This window comes from Bubalus kerabau, chromosome 1, assembly GCF_029407905.1.
Source record: "Bubalus kerabau isolate K-KA32 ecotype Philippines breed swamp buffalo chromosome 1, PCC_UOA_SB_1v2, whole genome shotgun sequence".
Lineage (NCBI taxonomy): Eukaryota > Metazoa > Chordata > Mammalia > Artiodactyla > Bovidae > Bubalus > Bubalus kerabau.
The window spans coordinates 48,157,507-48,181,450 of NC_073624.1; the positions used below are offsets into that span (position 1 = coordinate 48,157,507).

At 39.5% G+C, this 23,944-nt stretch overlaps 1 protein-coding gene across 21 annotated transcripts in view; it reads left to right on the forward strand.

Moving 5' to 3' along the window:
• The window catches only part of RBFOX2 (RNA binding fox-1 homolog 2), a 288,451-nt gene that overhangs the window by 174,105 nt on the left and 90,402 nt on the right, over positions 1 to 23,944 (forward strand). The window contains exon 1 of one of the 21 annotated variants that reach the window (XM_055574496.1): positions 8,959 to 9,424. The exons of 19 other annotated variants lie outside the window; for them this stretch is intronic. In XM_055574496.1, the coding sequence (XP_055430471.1) occupies positions 9,380 to 9,424 (45 nt within the window). In that variant the 5' untranslated portion in view covers positions 8,959 to 9,379. Of the gene's footprint in view, positions 1 to 8,958; positions 9,425 to 20,174; positions 20,464 to 23,944 lie in introns of those variants that run through there. One more of the 21 variants, XM_055574502.1, reaches the window with a different exon arrangement.

Here is a 23,944-nt window from a genome sequence, read left to right on the forward strand (position 1 = left end):
ATCAGACATGCTTTGCAAATATTTTCTCTCAGTTAAGACTTATCTTTTTATTGTCCTAGCAGTGTCTTTTGAAAAGCAGACGTTTTTAATGAAATGCAATTTATTAACTTGCTCTGTTGTGAATTGTGCTTTTGGCACCACATCTTAGAAATCTTTGTCTAATCAAAGGTCACAGAAATTTTCTATTTGAAGCTCTGTAGTTTTGTGTTTTACATTTCAGGTCTGTGGTTCATTTTGAGTTAAATTTTGTATATGGCATAAAGTATGGATCTAGGTTCATTTTTATCTCATGTGGACATCCAGTTGTTCTGGTACCACTTGCTGAAAAGACTGTTCTTTCTCCACTGAGTTGCCTTTGCACCTGTGGGTCTATTTTTGGTTCTTCTGTTCCATTGATCTATTTTTCTATCTTGACACCAATACCACACTCTCTTATAGGAATGTGAGTATTATGGGATTTAGCAGACTTCAGGAAAGTGGTAATAAGATGTGCTGTACCTCAGACATAGCATTTGCTTTTAGCACACATATTAAGAAAAAAAAGATAATCATAATATTTTAAAACCTATTTTTGAATAGTAGAATGAAGTAGAGAAATATACTGTGTTCATGGCCTAGAAGACCTGATATTCTTAAGATAATAATTGTCCCCAGACTGATCTGTAGATTCAGTGTAATGCCAATCAGAATCCAAGCCAGATTCTTACAACAGTAAGCTGATTCTAAAATTCATGTGGAAATGCCAAGGACCTAGAAGAGCCAAAACAACTTTGGGAAAAAAACCCAAGGTTGGAGGACTAACACAGCCTGATTTCAAGTGACAGTAATTAAGATGATGTCATATTAGTGCCAATATTGAGATATCCCTTTAATGTTATGCAGTGAGACTGTGTCTGTTAGGTTTTGTGGCGTAACAGACCTCCCCCAAACTTAATAGCTTAAAACCACATTGGTCATTTGTTTGCTCACAATGCTGTGGGTCAGGAATTTGGGTGACTCTTCTCGCCTGGGTGGCTGGGCGCAGGTGGTCTAGGATGACCTCATTTTCATGTCTGGCAGTTGGTGAGCTAGTTGGTTGGGAGGCTCAACTGGAACAGCTTGGCCCTCTTCTACTTGGTTTCTCGTTCTTCACAGTTCTTCCCGTGGTCAGCTCAGGGTTCTAGAGAGGAGGAGAGGGCAGCCCCTGGGACAGGCACCTGTCAGCTCTCTGCTTGTGTCACATTTGCTGATGTCCCAATGGCCAGTCGAGTCACAAAGCTGAGACCAAACTCCAGGGCTGGAGGGAAAATTCTGTCTCTTAAATGGGGGGCTGTGAAATGTGACCATTTTTGTAATCTACCACAGAGATACTATCAGTTGAGACAAAAGTTTCTGTGGAGAGTAAAAGTCTCTATTGTATAAGATAATCATGTAGAATCATTTGTAGATTCTACATCTACAAATGTAGATGTAGATTCTTATTTCCCTAAAGTATGAGAATATTTACAATTATTTTCTGTCTGAAAGGTAGTATCTTTTTACCCTTATCTTTTATGTACTATTTGTCTTTATGGATTTAAAGTGAATGTCTGTTGTCCCATGGTTTACGGATACATTTTACCTCTTAATAATACTGACTTAGAATGAAAGAGCAGTTGAAAGACACTTGTAAAAGTGATACTAATTCCTGGCCTCACAGACTGTATGCCATGTCTGTCACTCCAGGTGTCAATAGAAGAATGTATTTCAGCCATAGCATGGCACACCCTGGTGTTACCCGTCCTTCCTTCTGTACCATGTGTCACACAAAGGAGTGTTTCTGTACTTCATTTTGATTTGCTCTTCTCTGGCAGATATAATTCAAAGCATTTCCATTGGTATAGAAGATTCAATGAGTCTTATAGGACCTGTGAACCAGTGCAACTCATATGAATATTTTTGAATAGGCATTTGACTCTGCATATGTTTACCTGCCTGCCTTTCTGTAAGCACCTTAAGTATGACTTTGCTTATGCTATGCTGGTTTGTGCATTTGGAATGCTGTCCTACTGCCTCCAAGCTCCCCACCATTGACTCCAATCCATCTGGAAGACTCTTACTAGCTTGCCACAATTCCTTTCCAGCGTTAACTGCTTGTGAGCTCTTCCTGAGTGCCCCCACCCTGGGAAATTGGATGGTGGCAGTGGGGACTGCAGCAGCAGTTACACTTAATTTTTCTCCCGAGCCTTGTTCTGATAGGGGTGGCATTAATCACGTGGTACTTTGGTACTTATTATTTTCTACTTTCTCACCCCTACTGTCAGCTCTTTGAGAGCTTTCTGTATTCCTAGGACTTCACTGCTGGGGACATCTTGCTTGAATGAATGAAGGTTGACTGAACAGATAAGAGATGGTCTGTGCCTGGTGTTTAATTCATTTACCTCTGGTTTGTATTCTCAAGTAATAAAATGCAGACCCTCCCTTTTCACATACTGATGGTCGTATCTGTGTAAAAGGTACTGGCTTCATCCTTTGAGAGAAATACCAAGATGAATAGACAGGTCCCATTCTTAAAGAAATCATCCAGTTAATAAAGTATGCCTTAAAATCTATAGAAAGTGCTAAGTGCTGTTAAGTTGGCTACAGATAAAGCATCTTGAAGGTCAGACAAAAGAAAAATGATTTCTAGCTCGAAGTAATCAGGAGGAGCTTCATGGGGCAGATAGCATTTAAGGTAGGCCTTGAAGGAGTCACTTTCAGATGTGAATATTGAGTAAAGAAACAATGTAATCAAACAAAACAAGATAAAAGTCTGCCTTGATGGAGACAACAGTGGAGAGTTCAGTGTATCGGTAATTTTGGCATTTACTTGCCACTTGGAAGACAAAGAAGCAGCCCAAGGTAGAAAGTTTTGTTAAAGTAGGCATCATATCTGTTTTTCATTCTGACCATGTATTTATCAATTTTGCTGCCATCTTTTTACTGATATTACTGAAATAGCTCTCTCAAAACTTCTCTTGGTCTCCTACTTGCTAAATTCAATCACCTTTTCTACATTCTCTTTAACCTTTCTATATCTGCTTGACATTGTTAAATACTCTTATCTGGTATCAATTTATTAAACGCTTTCCCTACTGTAAGAGACACAGGATAGAAGAAAAGTAACACATGTCCTCTGTGTCCTGGCTTTTGTGAATAGTACAGAATCCTGCTTAATCTTTTAATCCTTTGTTGCTATTTCTGCCTTCTAGAAGTGTGTATTCCTTAAGATTCTATTTTCAGACCTTTGCCTTGTATCAACTGTTGTCTTTTTCCCTCTTCTTTTCCTCTGTCCCTCCTTCCCTCCCCTTCCCCCCCTCCCTTTTTGAAGCTTATGTTTGATGTTCAGGACATGCTGTGGACTAAATCATTATGACCTTAACTGTTCCTTCCATACTCCTCTTGGATCTTCGTTTCTAACCCTGACCTCTCTCTGGGGCTGCCACCTATAATTCTGAGCACTTGTGCTGTGCTGTGCTTAGTCACTAAGTCATGTCAGACTCTTTGTGACCCCATGGACTCCTCTGCCCACCAGACTCCTGTCAGTGGTGATTCTCCAGTTAGACATTTTCTATTGGATGTCCTTTCACAACTTCAAACCAGTTCATGCTTCTGACTTCCCTGTTTTAGCAATTTTATCCCTATTTGGCCAACTAGACTTAGAACCTTGGTGTTATATTTAATTACCTGCTCTATTAGACCCTACATGTTTTGTTGTTGTTCAGCTGCTCAGTTGTGTCTGACTTTGCGACCCCACAGACTGTAGCATGCCAGGCTTCCCTGTCCTTCACCATCTCCTGGAGTTTGCTCAAACTCATGTCCATTGAGTTGGTGATGCCATCCAACTATGTGTGAACAGTCTCCAATTCCTGTAATGTCTCCTACATCTGTTCCTTCTTTATTCCTTGTGGTAACATGTAGGTTTTACATTAATAAATCTGTCTACTGCTGTTCACTTAATTGACCTCTCCACCTGTGTTCCCCTTTCCATTCTTCCTGCAGCCACCAAAGGCCGTTTCACAAAAAGTTACTTTTGTAGTGTTCTTTCCCTCTCAGACAGTCTATAAAGGTCTGAAATACACAGCTTGATGGCCTAAGCCCTCCTCAGTGACCCTGACCTACTCCTCTTGCTTGCCACTGTTTACCCACAGTCCAATAGACTGGCCACACTGATCCCTATGTAAGTCTTACGTACATCTAACTATATTATTTTGCCTACATATGTATCTTTCTTTGTCCCATCCCCTCCACCCTCATCTGTCTGTCTCAAGCTTTATCTCTTTTTGAATTTATGTGTTATTCCACTACACAGCAATCTGTGGAACCTTCGTAGCTTGCTACCAAAATCAGTTATACCTTAGGGCAGAGGTCTTTACAGTCTTTGCCAAAGCATTCTACCCAGAGGCCTAGCTAGTTATCTCTGAACACATCTTTGAACACCTATGCTATAGGTTTATGACATAGGCAGAAAGGAAAGAAAAGGAGAGAAGAAAACAAGAATGAGAGAGTAGAAGTACGAAGAATCTCAGATATTTTCTGGTTATCCAGAATTGAGTAAGTCTTGAGATCCCTAGGGTTGTAGATAGTACAGTTTACACTACAGTTACCAGCTATTCCCTCTGGCATGGAACTGCAAATTGTCTCCTTTATCTTTAGCTAAATTTAAATTTCCTGAATCTTGAGATCATTTCTAGATAGCACACTCCCTCACTAGGTCTTGTTCTCTCTATATCGTTATATTCTATTTAACAGACACGTTCTAGGTGTACCAGGTGTTGGAATTTATAGACTACATGTCTCTGCTAATGAAATATATAGAAGTATATGGAGACCATTTTCTATATTCATGTTTCTAATTGATGAGTACACAAAAACTTTAACACTAGAAAGCATTCATGATGTTGCATTGCATATTTTCTATTGGTGTAATTTGGGATTGTCAGCAAATAACTGAGCTTATTGTAGAGAATAGTCTTTTTATTCGGGGAATTTTATTTTTAATAAATATGATAGTATTTAAATCTAAAGGAAATACCTAGACTGTTTCCTCTGAGGGAGGGACACACTTAGTACTAATTTAAACTGAAAATGTTCACATTTTTTGTTTATCTTTTAAATCTTTGAAAATGGGAGAAAAATATTGAAACGATGTTCAACTTCTGACCCACATGACGAATCTCTATTAGTAACTAAGGCTCTGTTAGTCTACAGAAAGACTGTATGTCAGGAAAAGAGAGAAGCTTGACTCTTAACCCTAACATTTGTAATTTGATGTTTTGTAATATGCTTTCTTCCTGGTGAAAGATTCACCTTTCTTTCTGTAAGGAATTTTTAGAATTTTTGTTTGACTAAATTATTGGCCTTAAATTATAATTTCAAAAAATCTATAGAAAGAGGTAAGTAAAAGGGCAAGCAGAAGTACAAGGAGTTATAATTCACATATTGAAATATGTTGACATTTTTCCAAACGGCTCATTATTTAAACTATACCTGGGTACTGATTGTTTATCATCTAAATCCTCCAGTATTAAATGAGAGTTTATATTTATGTCATCATGTTAGGTAAAGCAAATGTGATAACATAGAGAATATTACTAATTTTTAAAGTTGTTGTTTAGTCGTTAAGTCGTGTCCAACTCTTTGTGGTCCCATGGACTATAGCCTGCTAGGCTCTTCTGTCCATAGGATTTTTCAGGCAGGAATAGTGGAGTGGGTTGCCATTCCTTTCTTCAGGGCATCTTCCCAACCCAGGAATTGAACCTGTCTCTCCTACATTGCCAGGTAGATTTTTTTCAACTAAGTTACCAGGGAAGCCCAGTTTTTCAAGTACTTGTACTCAAAATAAAATCTGCTTTGATTCCCTTAAACTTAAAAAAAGATGAATTATAGAACATTAAATGCTCATTTAAATGTATTTATACAAATTCAAAGTTTATTTTAAGGTAATAAATGAAAACCACTATCCCACTCCCTAGAGGTTTTGGTTTTGTCCTATGCCTATGGTATGTGTGTATATAAATATGAACTATGTATGGCATATATTGGTGTGCATGTTAACCAATAAATTATATGTGTATATAAATATATAGCATATAACTTATATGTGAGACACATAAAGCTTATAAATTACATATGTAATTTATTCACAAACACAGAGAGAGAGAGAGAGATATGCATTTACAAATATGGAACTATAGAATTATACTTTAACCACTATTCAGCAATATAATTTTTCTCACTTAAAAATGTATCAGTCATATCTTTTCACCATGTCCGTATAGATTTATCCACAAGAAGAACTTAAAGCTACAGAGATTGGTAAGGCCCTCAATAACATATCTGGGGACACTTTCAGGTTGAAATTACGTTAGTTGTTCCAGAGTTTGAGTTACAGTCTGTCATCTTAAATATAGTACAGTTTGGGAAAAATGCGTCTTCGGTGATTAATTCATCAGATACTGAACTGTGTTATTAACTCATGAAAGTTAAGTTTGTCAATTGTAGTTCATGGTTAACAATACCCTCTTATGGTTTATGAGTATCATCATTTTCCAGTCTTTATATCAAGGGAATCTTGATATCAGTCATATCAAGAAGGTGTAATAGTGTAATAGTGATTAAGATGCTAGTTGACAAGTGTTTGTGTGGCCAGTACCACTGTACTGCTGGAGGTGGGGCGGCAGAATGGACAGGAAGAAGAAGGATTGCAAGATTATTTGATTTGATTAGAAGGGAAATTTTAGTTTTTATTTGTAATATTCATTTATTTAAACAACATTTTATATATTTATTTATTTGGCTGCACCGAGTCTTAGGTGCGGCACATGACATCTTCATTCTTCAGTTGCAGTACTTGGGATCGTCTATCTTGAGGTGCAGCATGCGAATTCGTTGTGGCATGTAGAATCTAGTTCCCTGATTAGGGATCAAACCCAGGCCCCCTGCATTGGAGGATGGAGTCTTAGCTACTGGATCACCAGGGAAGACCCCAGGGAAAATTTAGTAAAAGGTTTTATTATAGAAACATCCCTTTTGTTATTTCTTTGTTGTTGTTCAGTTGCTAAGTTGTGTCCGACTCTTTGCAGCCCCGTGGACTGCAACACACCAGGCTTCCCTGTCCTTCACTGTCTCCCAGAGTTTGCTCAAACTCATATCCATGGAGTCAATGATGCCATCCAACCATCTCATCCTCTGTTGTCCCCTTCTCCTCCCGCCTTCAATCTTTCCCAGCATCAGGGTCTTTTCCAGTGAGTCAGCTCTTTGGATCAGGTGGCCAAAGTATTGGAGCTTCAGCTACAGCGTCAGTCTTTCCAATGAATAATTCAAGGTTGATTTCCTGTAGGATTGACTGGTTTGATCCCCTGCAGTCCAAGGGACTCTTGGGACAAGTAGAATGTATGTTACAGGCCAGGCTCAGACAATCTCTGTTAAGAATTGATGAAGCAGGGTCTCATAGTTTTAGTGGTAAGAAAGTGACACTGTGAAAGTGTTCATTAAGAGCAGCATTTAAAAAATATCATTCCCTGAGTGAGAAATTGCTCACGATGTTTAATTTTGGAGCTGTAGCTTTGTTTTGCCTTTTGGTTTTACGTGTGTACTCGTCTATTCTCCCACAAGCTGCAAATTTCTCGACAACAAAACTGTGCCTGTTCATTTCTCCATTGCTTAGCACAATACCTTGTGTATAATAGATCAGTAAATTTTTAAATTAATACTGGATTGGTTTATTATTATCCCTTATGTATAATACACATAGAATCAGTACCAGCAATGCAAAAATAATCTAGTACGTTGCAGTGGTCCACCTGATCTCTAAGAACCGAATTATTGTAAATGCTTAACCAAGATATCTGTCTTAAACGTACTAAGGCCATTTTGACTCTTAAAAAGCAATTTCTCCTGAACAATACTAAAATAAATTGCAGTGACCATAAAAGGAGAAAAACTGCACTGGGGGTGGAGTGGACTTGGTAAGACTTAGACTCTTACAAATGCCTCACAGTTGCAGATAATCCTCATGGGTTAATCTTACTAAAACATGTTACAATATTACTCTCTCTCCAAGATTAGGGAGATCAGAGCCCCCGAAACTAATTTAGAATTATTTATCATTTTGAACTTTTGAATGTTTGCCCAAACTAGGGGATTTGTTAGCAATGATAGTTATAAATGTGCCTCTCTTACTGAGCATTTATCTTTACTTTCTGCTCACTCTACGTTCAGTTTTCTAAGAATTGCTTAGCAGTTCCCTGGTTTTACAAGGGCCGTTTAGGCTCTGAAAGCCAACTCTTTAACCTGCCCTACATTGTCAGACTGACCTAACACCTGTCTGTGTTTGTTACTGCTTTTAATATCTGTTATAGAAATATGTGTGCACATGTGTGTTTGTATATAATGGTAGGGTGAGTATAGCAGCTTCCTAAAAGGGGAAAAGCAACTGGCTTTTCTGAAAAGACCTTTCCACCCCCACCTTTCTGCAGGCAACCGCACTTAATCCTTCCATGTTTGACTGGAACAGCTGAGAGAGTCTCTGGCATATCTGAAGGTCTCCAGTGGACTCATGTTGCCTCAGAGTCGGGGCCACCTTCCTCTTTTCTTGTGCTGATCCTGCCAGCTGTCCGAGCTTCTGCTGGAGCCCAGCAGAGGAGATGTTAAATGATACAAAAACATACAATGTCATGAAAGAGCTCCTTTCACTGCCTGTAGCAGTGTGACTTCATTTCTTTCCCATTTCTTTCCACAGCAGAAGGATTTTATACTGTTAATCCTAACACCTGTCTGTGCCGGAGACAGTGAGAAGGGTGTGTGTGTGTGTGTGTGTGTGTGTGTGAACGTGCATGCGCATGTGCGCAGTCCCCGCCCAAGAAGAAGTAGGGAAATAGTCCCATTTGCTTTTCCACCTCCTGGATTGGGAGTGTTCCCTCTGACGTACTTAAAGCCTGGAATATATATATCACTTTGGATCCTGGAGACCTTGTGCTTCCTACCGTTTTTTGTGCCACTTTAAGGAGTCTACGATCCCTTCCTTGGCTGTCATTCTCTACCTCTTGAGTTTCTGGAGAAGTTGTCAGTTTAAAACCAACAGTAACAGCAAACCTCTAGTGTAGTTTTCAGTCTATAGCTAGTAACTCCGTTGGAACTGTCTGCTTTTCCTTGAACATTTCTTTAGTGTAGTGTTGAGTCTTACTGGGGTGGAAGCCTGGGCTGAGCCAAGCTCTTTCCTCGTCATCTGAGTCAACATACTTATCTGCGTAGGCTGGAAGTCAGCCAAGGATTTTTTGGTGTTTCCAGGTTCCTTTGGACAGGACACCCACATCAAACAAGGCAGAAGCTTAAATACTTTCTGTACTGTCTTTATCTGAAGATCTTTTCCCCCTTTGCTATGTATGGTGTATATTGTATGGATTATCAATATCCTGTTGTCCAGGTAAGCTGAGGGTTATAACTTGTTTTCTAGATAGTACTTGATTGATGTGAGAATTATATGGTGGGATGAAATGCTTATAAGCTTCCTGTCTTCTGACCTGGTACCATTCAGAGCATAGATTTCCCAAAGCTATTTGCTAATTTGCTGTAACAGGAAGTTTGATATTTATAGTATTGACGGCTGGGCAGAGGGGTGGTTGCTTTCAGTCCTAGAAGTTCTGAAGCTTCAGAGATTCTTGTGTGTGTGTGTGTGGCAGGGGGAAGGGGATTACCCAACCCACGTGTATGTATGTATGTTTTAAATACTGGGCTTGGCATTATAGTTGTAACATAACTAAGCCACAATATATATTATAGTAACTTCAGGCTCATTTTGAGTAGACTAGAGGCACAGATGGCAGTTTCCAACTGTTGCCGTAGTTGTCAGAGAGGTAATATACAGTAGAGGGCGCTCTCTCCACACTGAGCATTTTATTCTGTGATATTATTGCCATTTTAGTTATTTACTTGTTGAAATCCAGAATCATAAAAATTTAGGCCTTTATCAGCCATATTCTTGAATAACTATTTGCCTTTAAGTTAGTAGCAATATAATGAATGAAGTTGAAGTTAAGGATTATGGATTCTGATTCAAGCTATAGTATTAAACGTCCATATTCATGTTCAAATAACTTCATTTTTCTTGACTTCACTTGTATATAAAATAAAGATTGAACTAGGTTATTTTTCATATGTCATGATTCTTTGAAATATTGATTGTGCTGAAAATCTAGACTAGGAAAACAAAAATGGTCGATACAATTAATTCTGAATTATCAATACTATTTGGTTTCTCAATTTGGTTTGGTTTGTTTTCATGGCACTTAATTTTTTCTTTCAGACAGCCATTTCTCTAGTAATTAGCTCCTAAGTTGTGGTTTTGACAGAAATGCCTAGGGTTAAAGGAAGTGACAAACCCCAGTTTATCTTATTAGATAGGTTGGGCCTGAAGGCTAAACCAAGCTCTTTTTAATTGGACCTATTGGATAAGCGCTTCAGTGTAAACTCACAGCTCTCGTTCAGGTTGTGAGCTACCAGTATGGATGTCATGTGGGAGGGGATATGGTTATGTTTCTTTAACTATATTCTAGTGCACTGGTCTATACCATATGTTTTGTTTTAGCTATATAATCTTCTATGATTTTGAGTTATTCAGATTGAGCAAGTATTATCCATAATGAGGTTTTAAAGTATTGATGTATCTCATTTATGTGTGAGCTATTTTTCTCCTGGCATAACACAATTGATTGGTCAGTGTAAAAAGTGTCGTGAAACTAGATTAAAAGCAAAACTTCTTACAAGTAAATATTGATGTGCTTTTGAAGACAAAACATCTGTGAACAGTAAATTTCTGAGACCCAGCTAGTAAAATAAGAGACTTGTAATAAATATAAGTAATGTAAAAAAAAAAACTGAAAAGGCAAAAATGTTCCCAAAGAAGATTGAGGTGTTTAAGATTTATGAGAAAAATAAATGTAATTTGTAAATAAATTTTTCAATGTAGAAAATTGGCCATTCCCCCCAAAACTAAAAGTGGTAGAGTGGATTAAAGGGTTGTTGTTTAGAAATTATGACATATTTGATAGTCTTTACGCTAAAATTATATTCATTTATGATAAAATGAACTTGCCACCCCAAATCTTTTCATTCATTAAGATTTAGTACTGATAAATGTGGTGCTCAGGATTTAAAACTGCACTTTCCCAACTTTGCTCCATTTATTAGGTCATTCTATCTGAAATTAAGATAGCTTAGAAATGCAGGTAATGGGATACTAAAATTTAAGAGCACACTCTCCACCACATTAGGGAAATTAGTGTGATTGAAAAATGAACTTTATGTTGAAGGATCCCAAACTGTCTTATAGTCTTAATTCTGTTAGGGTAACAGGTTCTTCCAGTACATTTATAAATGTTGGTGCATTTATGATGGCTGTTTACTCTCCAAACTCATATCTCCACTATAGTTATAAAATTTTCTTTTTAGCTTCTGTCATATTCTTGTGCTTAGTTAAATCAAAGCTCTTTGTTGGCTGCTGCTTGTGGTTCTGTGCCAATGCTTGATGCAATTGGACATTATTGAGGAGGTGATTGAACAGTATTTTTTTAAAATTAAAAGTTTTGCATATTTTTTTTAGATTAAATTTCTAGAATTGCTAATGTGAAGATAATGAAACAAAGTGAATTCTCAGCATAGGGCAATGAAGTATTTTAGATACTTAACCTTTTATTGCTCCTGTGGTTCATAAAAGCATGCCTGTCTTAAGAGTGTGCAATTTAAATTAGTTATTTTATTAGTTATAATTTTTGCAGAACCAAATCTGGGCCAAATCAGGTTAAAATACAGGCAGAGTAAGTAGGTAGAGGGTTGCTAGACATGATTTAAAGGATAGTAAGTATGGTCTCCCTACCCATAAAATATCTATTTGAGGGAATTCCCTGGCGGTCCAGGGGCTTCCGCAGTGGCTCAATGGTCAAGAATCTGCCTACAGTGCAGGAGATGCAGGTTCAATTCCTGGGTCGGGAAGATCCCCTGGAGGAGGAAATGGCAACCAACTCCAGTATTCTTGCTGGGAAAATCCCCTGGACAGAGGAGCCTGGCTGGCAACAGTTCCATAGGGTCGCCAAAAGTTGGATGTGACTGAACTACTGAACCACACATGCATGCCGGGCAGTCCAGTGTCTAGGACTCCACACTTTCAGTGCCAAGAGTTTGGGTTCAATCCCTGATCCAGAAACTAAGATCCCTCAAACCTCACAGTGTGGCCAAATCAGAGGGAAATCTATTTGAGAAACTGGTTTTGAAATTAGTCTTTTGGAGTGTACATTTACCGCCTCTGACTGAATGGTTAAAATATAACTTGTTAGGATGGCTACTGTAAAAACAAAAAAAAGGAAGAAAAACAGAAAGTAACAAGTGTTGGCAAGGATGTGGTAAGATTGGAACCCTTGTGCATTTGTTTATAAGAATGTACAGCTACTGTGGAAAACTGTTTGATGGTTCCTAAAAAATAAAAGAATTACCATGTCTGTGGTTCTGCCTCTTTAGATTCAACCGACCACTGATTGTGCACATATTCAGTAAAAAAAAAAAAAAATCCCCATGTAGGTGAACTTACAGTAGTTCAAACTTGTGTTCTGCAGAGCCCCACTGTATTTAATACCACAGAACCATATAAATGACTAAGATGGTAAATTCATATTATGTGATAACTGGTTGCAAGTTAGGGGTTCATCTTTTATCAGTTTTTCCTGAGGCCACTGTACTTAACCTGCCAATCACCCGTATTGGCAGTGGTTGTCATTTTGAGGTGAATAGAGCAGTTGGAGGGAGAAGAAGCAGAGTCTTACATTTGGGGGTTGCAGCTGTGTATCATGGTTTGAGAGTTAAAGTACAGCTTGAGGATATTAGGCCTCTGGAAGATCGAGAGACAGAAGTGACCTGTTTAATAAATACATTAGAGAATGTTAAGAGAATGCTGGGGGCTGTATAGAGTGCTGTAGAGTGAGCTAGACCAAAGACTGCCCACTTCCTTGTGGGCAGATGACCTTGATGTAGAGGGATATATACATACACTTTAATTTCTCATTTTGAATTAGTTGAGTACATACTATGTGCCAGATACTATGCCAGGCACAAGGATTTAGTGGTGGAGAAAACCAGCAGAATCTTCAGTAATTTAGTAATAGACACATGGCATATTTTATTATTGGAAAAACAGTACAGTTCAGTTTTCACAGATTAATCATGTATTTTCTTGTTAATCTGGTTATTAATAAATATGTTTATGTCCCATCCCTTTTAGTATTTGTCTAAGAACCATTTCCTTAATCTCTCAGAGAATACAGAGAATGTACACATAATTTCATTTGTATATATGACTCAGTTTAGAGTTTGGGATAATTTAAAGAGATTTAAAGAACATGTTATGCAACTCTAAGTTAATTGTTTATGAAGTTATATTTTCTAGTTTCTCTGGCCTCACTTATGTCTTAGTGTGTAGTACTTGTGATCTTGTTCTAAAGGTTTGATTTTGGGGAGACAGGAAATAAATTGAGGATTATTTGGTTTTTATAAGCATTTAAGGTCCAAAGCAGTTAATGTCAAATTTTGCTCTCACCTTTTGTTCTAGAATGAGTTATATATAACTGAACTGTGCCTAAGCCAGAGAAAATGAGCTAGGATATAATATAATTATCTGTAATTTGGCATCATTTATATTAAAGGGAATGCTGGGGCAAGTGATATTAAAGTAGTAGTGTCTTAGAGATGCTTCTGCAAAGGTATTTATATCTGTTAGGTGTAAATGGTTATTTACACTTAGGATTATGGGTGAGGGGGCTGTGCAGTGAAGAGCTTTTATACTAGCAAGTCTTTACTGTCGCAGGAAATGCCATCTCTTTAATGTTGCCTTTCACCTGGGTGTTAGCGGCAGCCTGGGAAAGTATGCCTTCTGGTCAGGGACTCTCGGACCTGGTTTTAGAGCATTGCTGCTGAGTGGGTGGGAGGTGGGGAGGTTGCGTCCTGTCTGTGCGAAATTGTGAGGAGCAAGGTACCTGAAGTTGTGAGTTGTTTTTTTTTTTTTTTAATCAGTAATTGTTGTTTTGTCTACAATCTACACTATTCTAATAAAGTCGAAAATAAGGCCTTTCTCCCATTCTCTCATCTTGTACATCTTCCTTTCCCCTTCAGATTTCTAAAATGCTAAAGTAAATTTATAAATTTAAAGATATTTCCAAGTACTCTTTGGGAAGAAAAGATTGCTTTTATAGTATATTGATAACCACAGAGATGCTTTTTGTTCTTAGGTACCCTCTATGGATATATAAATGGCAAGAGGTAGAAATCAAAGCATTACACAGTTTGATTTCATGAAACATTATCCACTAAATATTTAGGTGCTGGGTTAGGAACTGAGTTAAGAGTGTGAAACACAGTTCTTACCATCAGATTGCTCACAGTCTGTTCCAAGTTATACAGGAACAATATGAACTGTGGCTCAGGTGCCAAGGCACAGGGATAAGGGGTCCTTAACTCACGTGTGGGTGCAGGTTAGGGCAGCAAAGGCTTTTTGGAGCATGGGATGCCTGAAATGAGAAACAGAAAAGAACAGAGGAGTTGTAGAGGAACTAACCCCACACGGTGAAGTGTGGTAGGAGAAGAGAAAGGCGCTGAGTGGGGAGAGGGGAAGCAGGGGCTCTGGACAGGTGGCCTGAAGCCACGCTGTGTGTGTTAGGTGCCTTCTTAACTATTAGGACTGTCCCGCTTGTTAGGCTGTGGGCAGTAGTTGAGGATTTTAACCAGGGAAGTGGCATGATGAGATTTCAAGCCCTGGCAGTGGTGAGAGGCCTGCACAGGAAGAGGGGTAGACCAAAGGCAGAGAGCTAGTAGGAGGCTGAATGCAAAATAATAAGGTCAGAGCCAAATTTGTGGTGCCAGGCTGAAAAGAAAGGGCAGATTTCAGAGAAATCAAAAGGACTTGCATTTGGTTTGGTGTGGTATCAGGTGAGAAGGAGGAGTCCTGGAAGGTCTCCAGACTTTCCATCAGATTTGGGTTTAAATCTGGGCACTTCGGCTTGCCAGCTCGGGTGACTTTGGGCGAGATACTTAGCCTCACCTCATCTTAGTTCCCTCCTCTCTGCAAAGGAGATTAAAACGTCTTGTCCTGAGGATGAAGTGAGCTAAGAATATATGTAGTGTCCTGATAAGAAGCCACCAGAGTAAGTTTTCAAGAAATGATACCTCTTACCGGTTAGCAAGTTTAACCACATTTCACCAAGTAAGACATGGCAGAGTGAGCCCTAGAATCCAGGCTTCACACACACAGGAATGTTTATCTCCTTTGTCCTATGCACCCCCAGTGCCTGGCACATGATAGACACTCAGATGTTTGCTAAATGAATTATTGATTCCATTTTGAGAATTTAATTTGGACTTTTAAAATAGAGAAATCTGTTGAATATCTAAATGGTAGCAACCATTGTTCAGCATTTGAATAATTTCGTCTGGAGTTCAGGAGAGATGTCTGGAATGAACATAGCAATGTGGGGGGTCACCAAGGTCAGTGGGTAGTAGTTGAAGCAGTGGAGTGGTTACACCACCCAGAGCAAGCATGTTGGTCAACAGAAAGCCTTGGAAATTAAGGACCATTGCTTAACTTTTTTGAGTTGTGTACCTTTTTGAAAATCTGATGAATACCGTAAATCCTCTCTGCACAGAATTGCACATAAGAAAACAAATTTCCACTGGGCTACCTGTGTGAGGAACTATATACTCAGTACCTTGGTTAAGGACCTGTGGTATGTAGTTATGCTATGCTAAGTCACTTCAGTCGTTTCCAACTCTGTGCGACCCCATAGACGGCAGCCCACCAGGCTCCCCCGTCCCTGGGATTCTCCAGGCAAGAACACTGGAGTGAGCTGCCATTTCCTTCTCCAATGCATGAAAGTGAAAAGTGAAAGTGAAGTCGCTCAGTCGTGTCCGACTCTTAGCGACCCCATGGATTGCAGCCTAACAGGCTCCTCTGTCCATGGGATTTTCCAAGGAAGAGTACTGGAGTGGGGTGCCATTGCCTTCTCCAGTATGTAGTTAAAGAGGTCTGAAGATGGCATGTCAAACAATACCAACATTGAAGGTTGGCAATTAAAGCTATGGTTTTTCAAGTAGTCATGTACGGATGTGAGAGTTGGACCATAAAGAAGGCTGAGCACCAAATTAATGCTTTCAAATTGTGGTTCTGGAGAAGACTCTTGAGAATCCCTTGGACAACAAGGAGATCAAACCAGTCAATCCTAAAAGAAATCAACCGTAAATATTCATTGGAAGGACTTACGCTAAAGCTCCAATACTTTGGCCACCTAATTTGAAGAGCTGACTCATTGGAAAAGCCCTTGATGATACTGGGAAAGATTGAGAACAGGAGGAGAAGGCGGCAACAAAGAATGAGATGGTTAGACGGCATCTCTGATTCAATGGACATGATTATGATGAGCAAACTCCAGGAGATAGTGAAGGACGGGGAAACCTGGCGTGCTGCAGTCCACTGCGTCCCAGAGTCAGACACTACTTAGTGACTAAACAACAACAATAACAGAGGAATAAGAGTAAGGTGAGGAAGCGAGTGAACAGGGAAAGAGGAGAATCAGGAAAGACTGGTGTCATTTGAAGCTGAGAATAAAAGTTTCCAAAAGGAGGGAGTGCCAGATGCCAAAGAAGATATAACCTGTCCATTGAATTTGGCCATCTGAGGTCTTTCTTTGGTGACTTTGATAAGATCAATTTCCACTGAGTGTTATGGGGGAAAGGAAGCTAGAGTTCCGGGGATTACATGAAGCCCCCAGGAAACAATGAAGACATTGAAACGACTAGGAGAAGTTCATTTGTTTATTTACCAGATATTTATTGAGTACTTGCCATATATTAGGCCCTGTGCTGGAAGCTGAGGGTTGATCCTTGAGGGTGGACATGGTCTCCTCCCTTAGCTGACATTGATTGTCTGTTTGCCTGCCTCCCTCCCCAAAGCCTTCCCTTCTGCCCGGAAAATGCCCTGAAATGAGTTTCTCCTTGGTACACCACTGGGCACACTCAGCCACCAGGGGACTTCAGGCATTTTGCTGGGTCAGATCCAGGCTGTTCAGTTGCTCTTCTCTCTCTTGGGCACGAGGGAGCAGGTTGTCCTCTATAACTACAGCCTTTAAAGTCAGGGACGTGCATCAGAATAGCCTTGAGTTTGTGCATTGCTCACTAGAATCAGTGAATTTATGAAAATTATTTTAATATTTTCAAGTTGATTATCTGCAACATAAAATACTGGTCCTAAGTGTGGAAAAGAGTCATGAATACCAGACCTAAGGAAACCTATATCCTAGGCTTTTTGCATGTGGGAATCCCTCATTTTTATTAAAAAAAAAAAATCTCTTGGGGCTTGTTGTCTTTCCATATGTATGAAGGTTTGCAGACTTCAAGACAGCTATGGTTTTCATAATAGTAGCGTGTGTGAGTGTGTGTGTGTGTGTGTGTGTGTGTCTGTGTCTGTGTCTGTGTCTGTGTGATGTGGAATGAGGGACGCTGTCTTCTCGGTGCCCCGGGTTTTTGGCCCCTAGCACTGTCATGGGCCAGCGGATTCAGAGAATGGTATACAGTGATTCTCAGTTTATTTCTTATATTAGAACTGAAAGCATAATTATCTCATGAATATGATTTAGATTTTCCCCAAAGCATACTGCATTGCCCTTGCTTCCAGTGAACTCTTTTCTGCTTCTTCACTTTGTCTTTCCCTAATAGCTCAGTTGGTAAAGAATCCGCCTGCAATGCAGGAGACCCCGGTTTGATTCCTGGGTCCGGAAGATCCACTGAAGAAGGGATAACCCACTCCAGTACTCTGGCCTGGAGAATTCCATGGTCTGTAAAGTCCATGGGTTCACAAAGAGTTGGACACAACTGAGCAGCTTTCACTTTCACTTTGTCTTTACAGTTTTTTGTCTGCATTTTATCTCCAGATTGACTTTTCAGTCACAGATTCAGAGAATGTAATATATTCTATCTTGTAGATCATTTCTAAAAATGTTAAATAAGAACAAGTCCAGAACTGATCCATCCCTTTTCTCTTAATGTTGTTCTTCCTAATGTTAAAAGATCCTATTCTTTTGAACGTATTTCTTTACACGTATACTAAAAGTAACACGCCCAGAGTAGTGCCTGGCGTATTATAGGGACTCAGTGAATAGCTATGACTGTGCCAGGCTCTTCAGGTTGTTCGGTAGTTTCTGTGTTTTCCGAATTGTTAAAATGGTTACTAATTTGGATGGGAGCATAGGGTTGCAAAGAGTTGTACACATCTGAGTGACTAACACTTTATGATGATCTTATATTGGCAGTGTGCCAACCAACACTGTTATATGTACATTGTTTTTAAAGCCTGGTTATATATTTTGCCAAATAATCCTCATTGAGACAGAAAAAACTTACTGTATTCTCAGTGCGATTTGTGATTTTTAATTTTGATTTTTTTATGCATTTATTTTAAAAATAGGAAGCTTAACTTTGGAATTAATCTCTTTGCCCTTCAGGTAATCTATTAGAGATTATAACATAAATATAGCATAAATTATAAAATAAGAAACTTAATATAGGATCTTATTTATTAGAATACTAAAAAAATAGAAAATTGATACTGTTATGAGACAAATGTCATGAACTCATCAAACATTCACATAGATTACTTTATTTGAATATTTAATAATACAAAGTAGGGAAGTAGGAAGATTATGACATTTATATTCAGAGGTCAAAGACTTTTCCAAGATCACTTATTTTCCAAGATCACTTATAAAAGGCAGAATTAGGACTCTGACCAGGGCTTCTGAACTGAATCACACCTCTGATGCTTTTTTTTTATTATGGCTTTTTATTGTGTGTGTGTGTTCAGTCTCTCAGTTGTGCGACCCCCACAGACTATAGCCCTCCAGGCTCCTCTGTCCGTGGAATTTTCCTGGCAAGAGTACTGAAATGGGTTGCCATTTCCTCCTCCAGGCACTCTTCCCCAACTCAGGGATGGAACCCACATCTCCAGCATCTCCTGCATTGGCAAGCAGATTCTTTACCACTGAGCCACCTTAGTGAAAGTCGCTCAATTGTGTCCAACTCTTTGCAACTCCATGGACTGTCAGCTACCAAGCTCCTCAGCAGACAGTCCATGGAGTTTTCAGGCAAGAATACTGGAGTGGGTTGCCATTTCCTTCTCCAGGGGATCTTCCCAACCCAGGGATCGAACCCAGGTCTCCCGCCTTGCAGGCAGACGCTTTACCATCTGAACCACAGGGCAGCCCTTAAATAAAACCTGATTTTTTAATAAGAGAACTTAAACTCATATTTAATAAACATTCTCCCACATCTCCTGTATCTCTACCACTGTATAGTAACAATAACTAGTAATAGCAATGACATAGTTTTCCATTGTATGTATAAGAAAGGTTTATGTTTTTCACTAGAGGCTGAGGAGCACAAAAGGTGAATTCTCAGTTAACCAGAATTTGTAATGAAGCTGGAAGCCTTGAACAGTCAAATTAGTATCCACCCTACGTTTCATAAGCCGTCATGTTTGTAGACACCTTTTTCAGAATCCCCAGGTTTTTTACAGTGGAAAAAATATGCACTTAAAATACCTCCCTTCTCTCTTTTGGTCCTTTGAAGTCTTTAGGCTGATTTAGGACAAGCAGGTTCTTGCATATTTCCATTCCTTGAAAACCTTCCAGTCAACTGTCATTGAGCAGCTTTTCTCATCTTTTATTAAATCCACTGCATCTATAAACTATACATCCGTGGAAATGTTTTTTTTTTTTAATAATTTCTGTCTTATTTCATATTATCAGGTATTCTTAGATGGAACATTTTAAATCTGTACTAACTATGATAGGCTGCCCTGAATACTTCCTGTGCTATATAATTAATGCCACCATCGCAGAATCTCACTCCTTAAAATATGCCTGCACATGGCGCCTGCCCTTGCCTCTCTCCCCCTCCTTCCCTCCTCTCCTCACACACACACACATACACACACGCACACACGCACGCACGCGCGCGCAAAGCACACACCGAACTGCCATTCTCCAGCAGGCCTGTTTCTGGAGTTGGGAGATGTCAGCCAGCCAGGAGGGGGTGGGGGGAGGAGGAAGAGGTGGGGCTCTACTCTGATTAATTACCTTAGGCATTCAGGGGTGGGGCTTCCTTCAGCCATCTGCCTGAGATATGGGAGGGAGCTGGAGAAGGAAGGAGGGGGAGAGACTGCCAGAGAGGAAGAGAAAAGAAAGGAAGAAACACTAGAAAGAAAAAGGAAGGAAAACGAGATAAAGGGAGAACAATCACCCGCCCTTAACAAGCTAGACTGGGGGGGGGAGGGGGGTGGAAAGAAAGCCGTGGAAGGTGTCCCCCCCAGCGCAACTGCTCTGAGTGTTCATCATCCATTCCCTTTGGTTTATGGAGAAAAAGAAAATGGTAACTCAGGTAAGATCTGTGTTTGCTCCTTTCGTTTCTTTTCTCGTTTCCGAGATCTAAAAAGAGCTATGCGGGTGGGGCAGAGTCACCAGAGTTTTAATTATTATTGTCTTTTTAGAAAGGGTCAAAATTATTGTTATCAGCTGGAAAGCTAGTCTGTGCCTGTTGTGGGTCCGTGAGAGAGAGAGAGTGTGAGTGTGTGTGTGTGTGTGTGTGTGTTGTATGCGTATCCTTTATTCTCCCCCTCCCTTAGCTCCATAGCAGATTCCTGTTTCCTGTACTGTGCAGCTGTGGCTCAGGAAAGACCCTGTGGGGATTTGTCTACCTCTTTGTCTGGGTTCTGAGAAGAGGGAGGGAGAGAGAGACTGCAGAGGTAGGAAGAGATTCTTGTAGACGGCCAAAAAGAGGGGAGCGGAATTGACTTCCTTTTAAGAATAGCAGAAGAATCTGTGTTGTAGGGAAATCCGATTTCAGATTCACTTAGGTGTCTCCAAAGAGGCGATGGAATTGCAGTTTGCTGCCTTTGCTCTAAAGGGCTTATTAAAAATGAAGGCTTGAAAAAAATACGTTTGATTTTCATGTCTTTGTTACTGCATGGTTTGTTTTCCGTGAGAACTGTAGAAGCATCCAGGTGCAGCACAGGCAGATTAGAGCCTTCCCTGGCAGGAGAGCAGGTCTGAATGTATAAGTGACAGTCACGGGGGCATTAAAAGACATCTGAAGGAGAGGGAGTAGGAAATGGAAGACCTCCCTCCCGGTCCCTCCCTCCCTCCCTCCCTCTCTCTGCCTGTCTTTACTTGTGCCAAGCAATATCGGCATTTTAGCAAGTCATTCCTGACAAAAAGAAAGGTGAATACTCTTCCCTGATTTTCCCTGGTGGTGCTCTTTTTCCTTTTGGCATCCTTCCGTATGATCCTTTTACCCATTTTTCTTTATACATAGGTTGAGAGGAAATGATGCGGCCGTGATTTATCAATTAGAATCATTTGCATTGTTGCATTGTAGAACTTCATATTCTTTGGTCTCAGACTTAGGATGCATTTCACTACAGGTTTTATGCTCTGTAGGGAAATTTCATCACTGGACAGTGCTTTCCTTTTAAGGAGGTTGCCCCCCTTTTTTGTATTCTCTTGTCTGTCTTCCTCTCTAAGTCACCACCGGAGGGCGAGAGAGTCAGCTGGCTATTTGGATAGAGGCATGATTTTAGGAGCTGGAGCCCTGTTCCATTAAATGTTATATAATGCCCTGCAGTGCTGTTTGGAAGGAGGTAAAGCTTTAGGGAGGTTTTCCCAACGTGACCTGGAGGAAAGGGAAGTTTCAAAGAATATGTCTCTGCAAAATAATTTTTCAGTGGATTTAAGTTTGGAGATTATTAAGAGACCCCTCCCTCTTCTGGAAAGGGGAGAAACCCTTGAAATATTTTCTGTTGCAGTTCTTATCCCTTCATCATGAGCCTGATTAACTCTTTTGAAATATGCTATACTTAAAAAAAAGAGAGAGAGAGAGAGAACCTGTTTCTGGCTTTTCTTTGTTGCTTGGTAGATGATACTTCTTAACCTTGGAGCCCTCATTCAGTTTTCATTAACTGACCATATTAGAGGGTACCAGCTCTCTTCTTTCTCAGCTATTACTAGAGCCTTTTCAACTACTTGACTTTTCATTATATATATACTTTTTTATGTAAATATGACTTGTTATATATATTTTTAAGTCAGTGAAAGAGTTACCTAAACTAGGACTTCTTATAATCAGAGGTTTTCCGTGACCTCTTGGAGCCTGTCCCCGTAGTTTCTAGAGGAGCTGAGTAAGCATGTGCAAGCCCAAGTTAGAATGCATAAGCGTTTGCACACTTAATAACTTGGTCTTAATAATCAGTATTTAAGAAAACTATAATTTTAGGAATGAAGCAGAAGAGATAAGTAGAAACTGGAAAGAAGGAGTTTGGGGGTGGTTAAGAATTCTAATAGATGAGTGAAACTCATTAATGATTTTCTCAGTGTGTGTGAATGCTGAAGGGAAAGCAGGAGCTCAGTTTTTCCCACTCTAAATATATACAAATGGAAAATACAGAATGTCACACTTAGGAAGTTTCCGTATTCCAGTGTGTTTGTTTTTTGTATACACTTTCTATGTTAATGTAACATACATAGTTGTTAATAATTTAGGAAAAAAATGAAACAAGTAGCCAAACAGGCCAAATCTTTATTTGTTCTATGGGGGTTTTTGGGGGGAGGGTGAAGGGCTAGTTTTTGGTTTTCTGAGCCAGACATAGGATCCCAGTGTTTGATGATGATCTGTCACGTAAAGCTTTCTGAGTAGAAAATCTCTGCATTGTTTACGGTTCAAGTTATCAAACAGTTCATGGTGGTATTTACTATCTCAGCAAGTATATTAGGAAAGGCATTTAGGTATGTTTTCACCATTCTGTCACCTAAGTTCTTTGTATCTTTGATCTGTATCCCATTTCCATCCCTTGCTTGGTGGAAGAAGGTGAAGGGCTTTCAGTGGATGACATTTTCATCACATGTTTAGATCTATATCAGTAGCTGCATGGTGTGCACTCATTGTTATTACATATGCTCTGGTTTTATAAGGCCTGCTTTTGGTTTATAATTCTCGGTTATTTGCAATAAGTTAGCAAAGTTTTGCTTTAAAAAGAAAAAAGCATATGGCCATTTAATTATGGAATTCTAGTATAGGAGACACACATGCTCATGTGATTTTTTAAAAAATAACTTTAGGTTTCCTTGTCATTCCTGTATATGTTGTAGGAGTATTTCACTGAGATACTCTCTTCTTTCAGAGCCTATGAACCAAAATATTGCATCTCCTCTCATCTGTGAAAATAACAGTGTGGAATAAAAGGAAGGAGAAGAGAAATCATCCTTGTTATATGTGTCAAATTAGGCAAAGTTGTAAATGACCTCAACTCCAATTAATAAGAAAAGATTATACTATTTGCTATTGAAAGGGAAAGTATACTAGACAGAGAGGAAGATCTTACAGTGTGGACGTGAAAGAAAATTTTTGTTCTCTTCTCTAGAGTAAGACTGCCAGTTTCTGTGGAACACAAAGCCCTCCCTTTCTTGGACAGCTCAGTGCTTTGCTGGCATTTTCTTCAAAATCTGTTTTCCATCAGGACCAAGAGGAGGGAAGGTGTTAAGAATAAGGGAGGTTGGAAAGGGGGTTGCTGTTCCTTTAAATAGTGCAGTGAGCCCATGAGGCAGCAGGCCGCTAGGAGTGTATTCTTTTGTAATGAATCACCACTTCCATTGTCTGCCATCACCCCTCTGAGTAGCTAGATGGCCTAAGTCTTCACCTGAGCTGTGGCTAGTTCCCTATTCTGTTCCAGGGTGGCTGGGAGGAGAGAAAAGGGAGGGTGTTATACTTTAGTTAAAGGCAGGTGAGGGGGCAGATATATTTTGCTTTGTTTCATTTTCTACTATCTTATCTGGATTTTTTTTTTGTTTAGTTTTGGATTTTTTTTTTT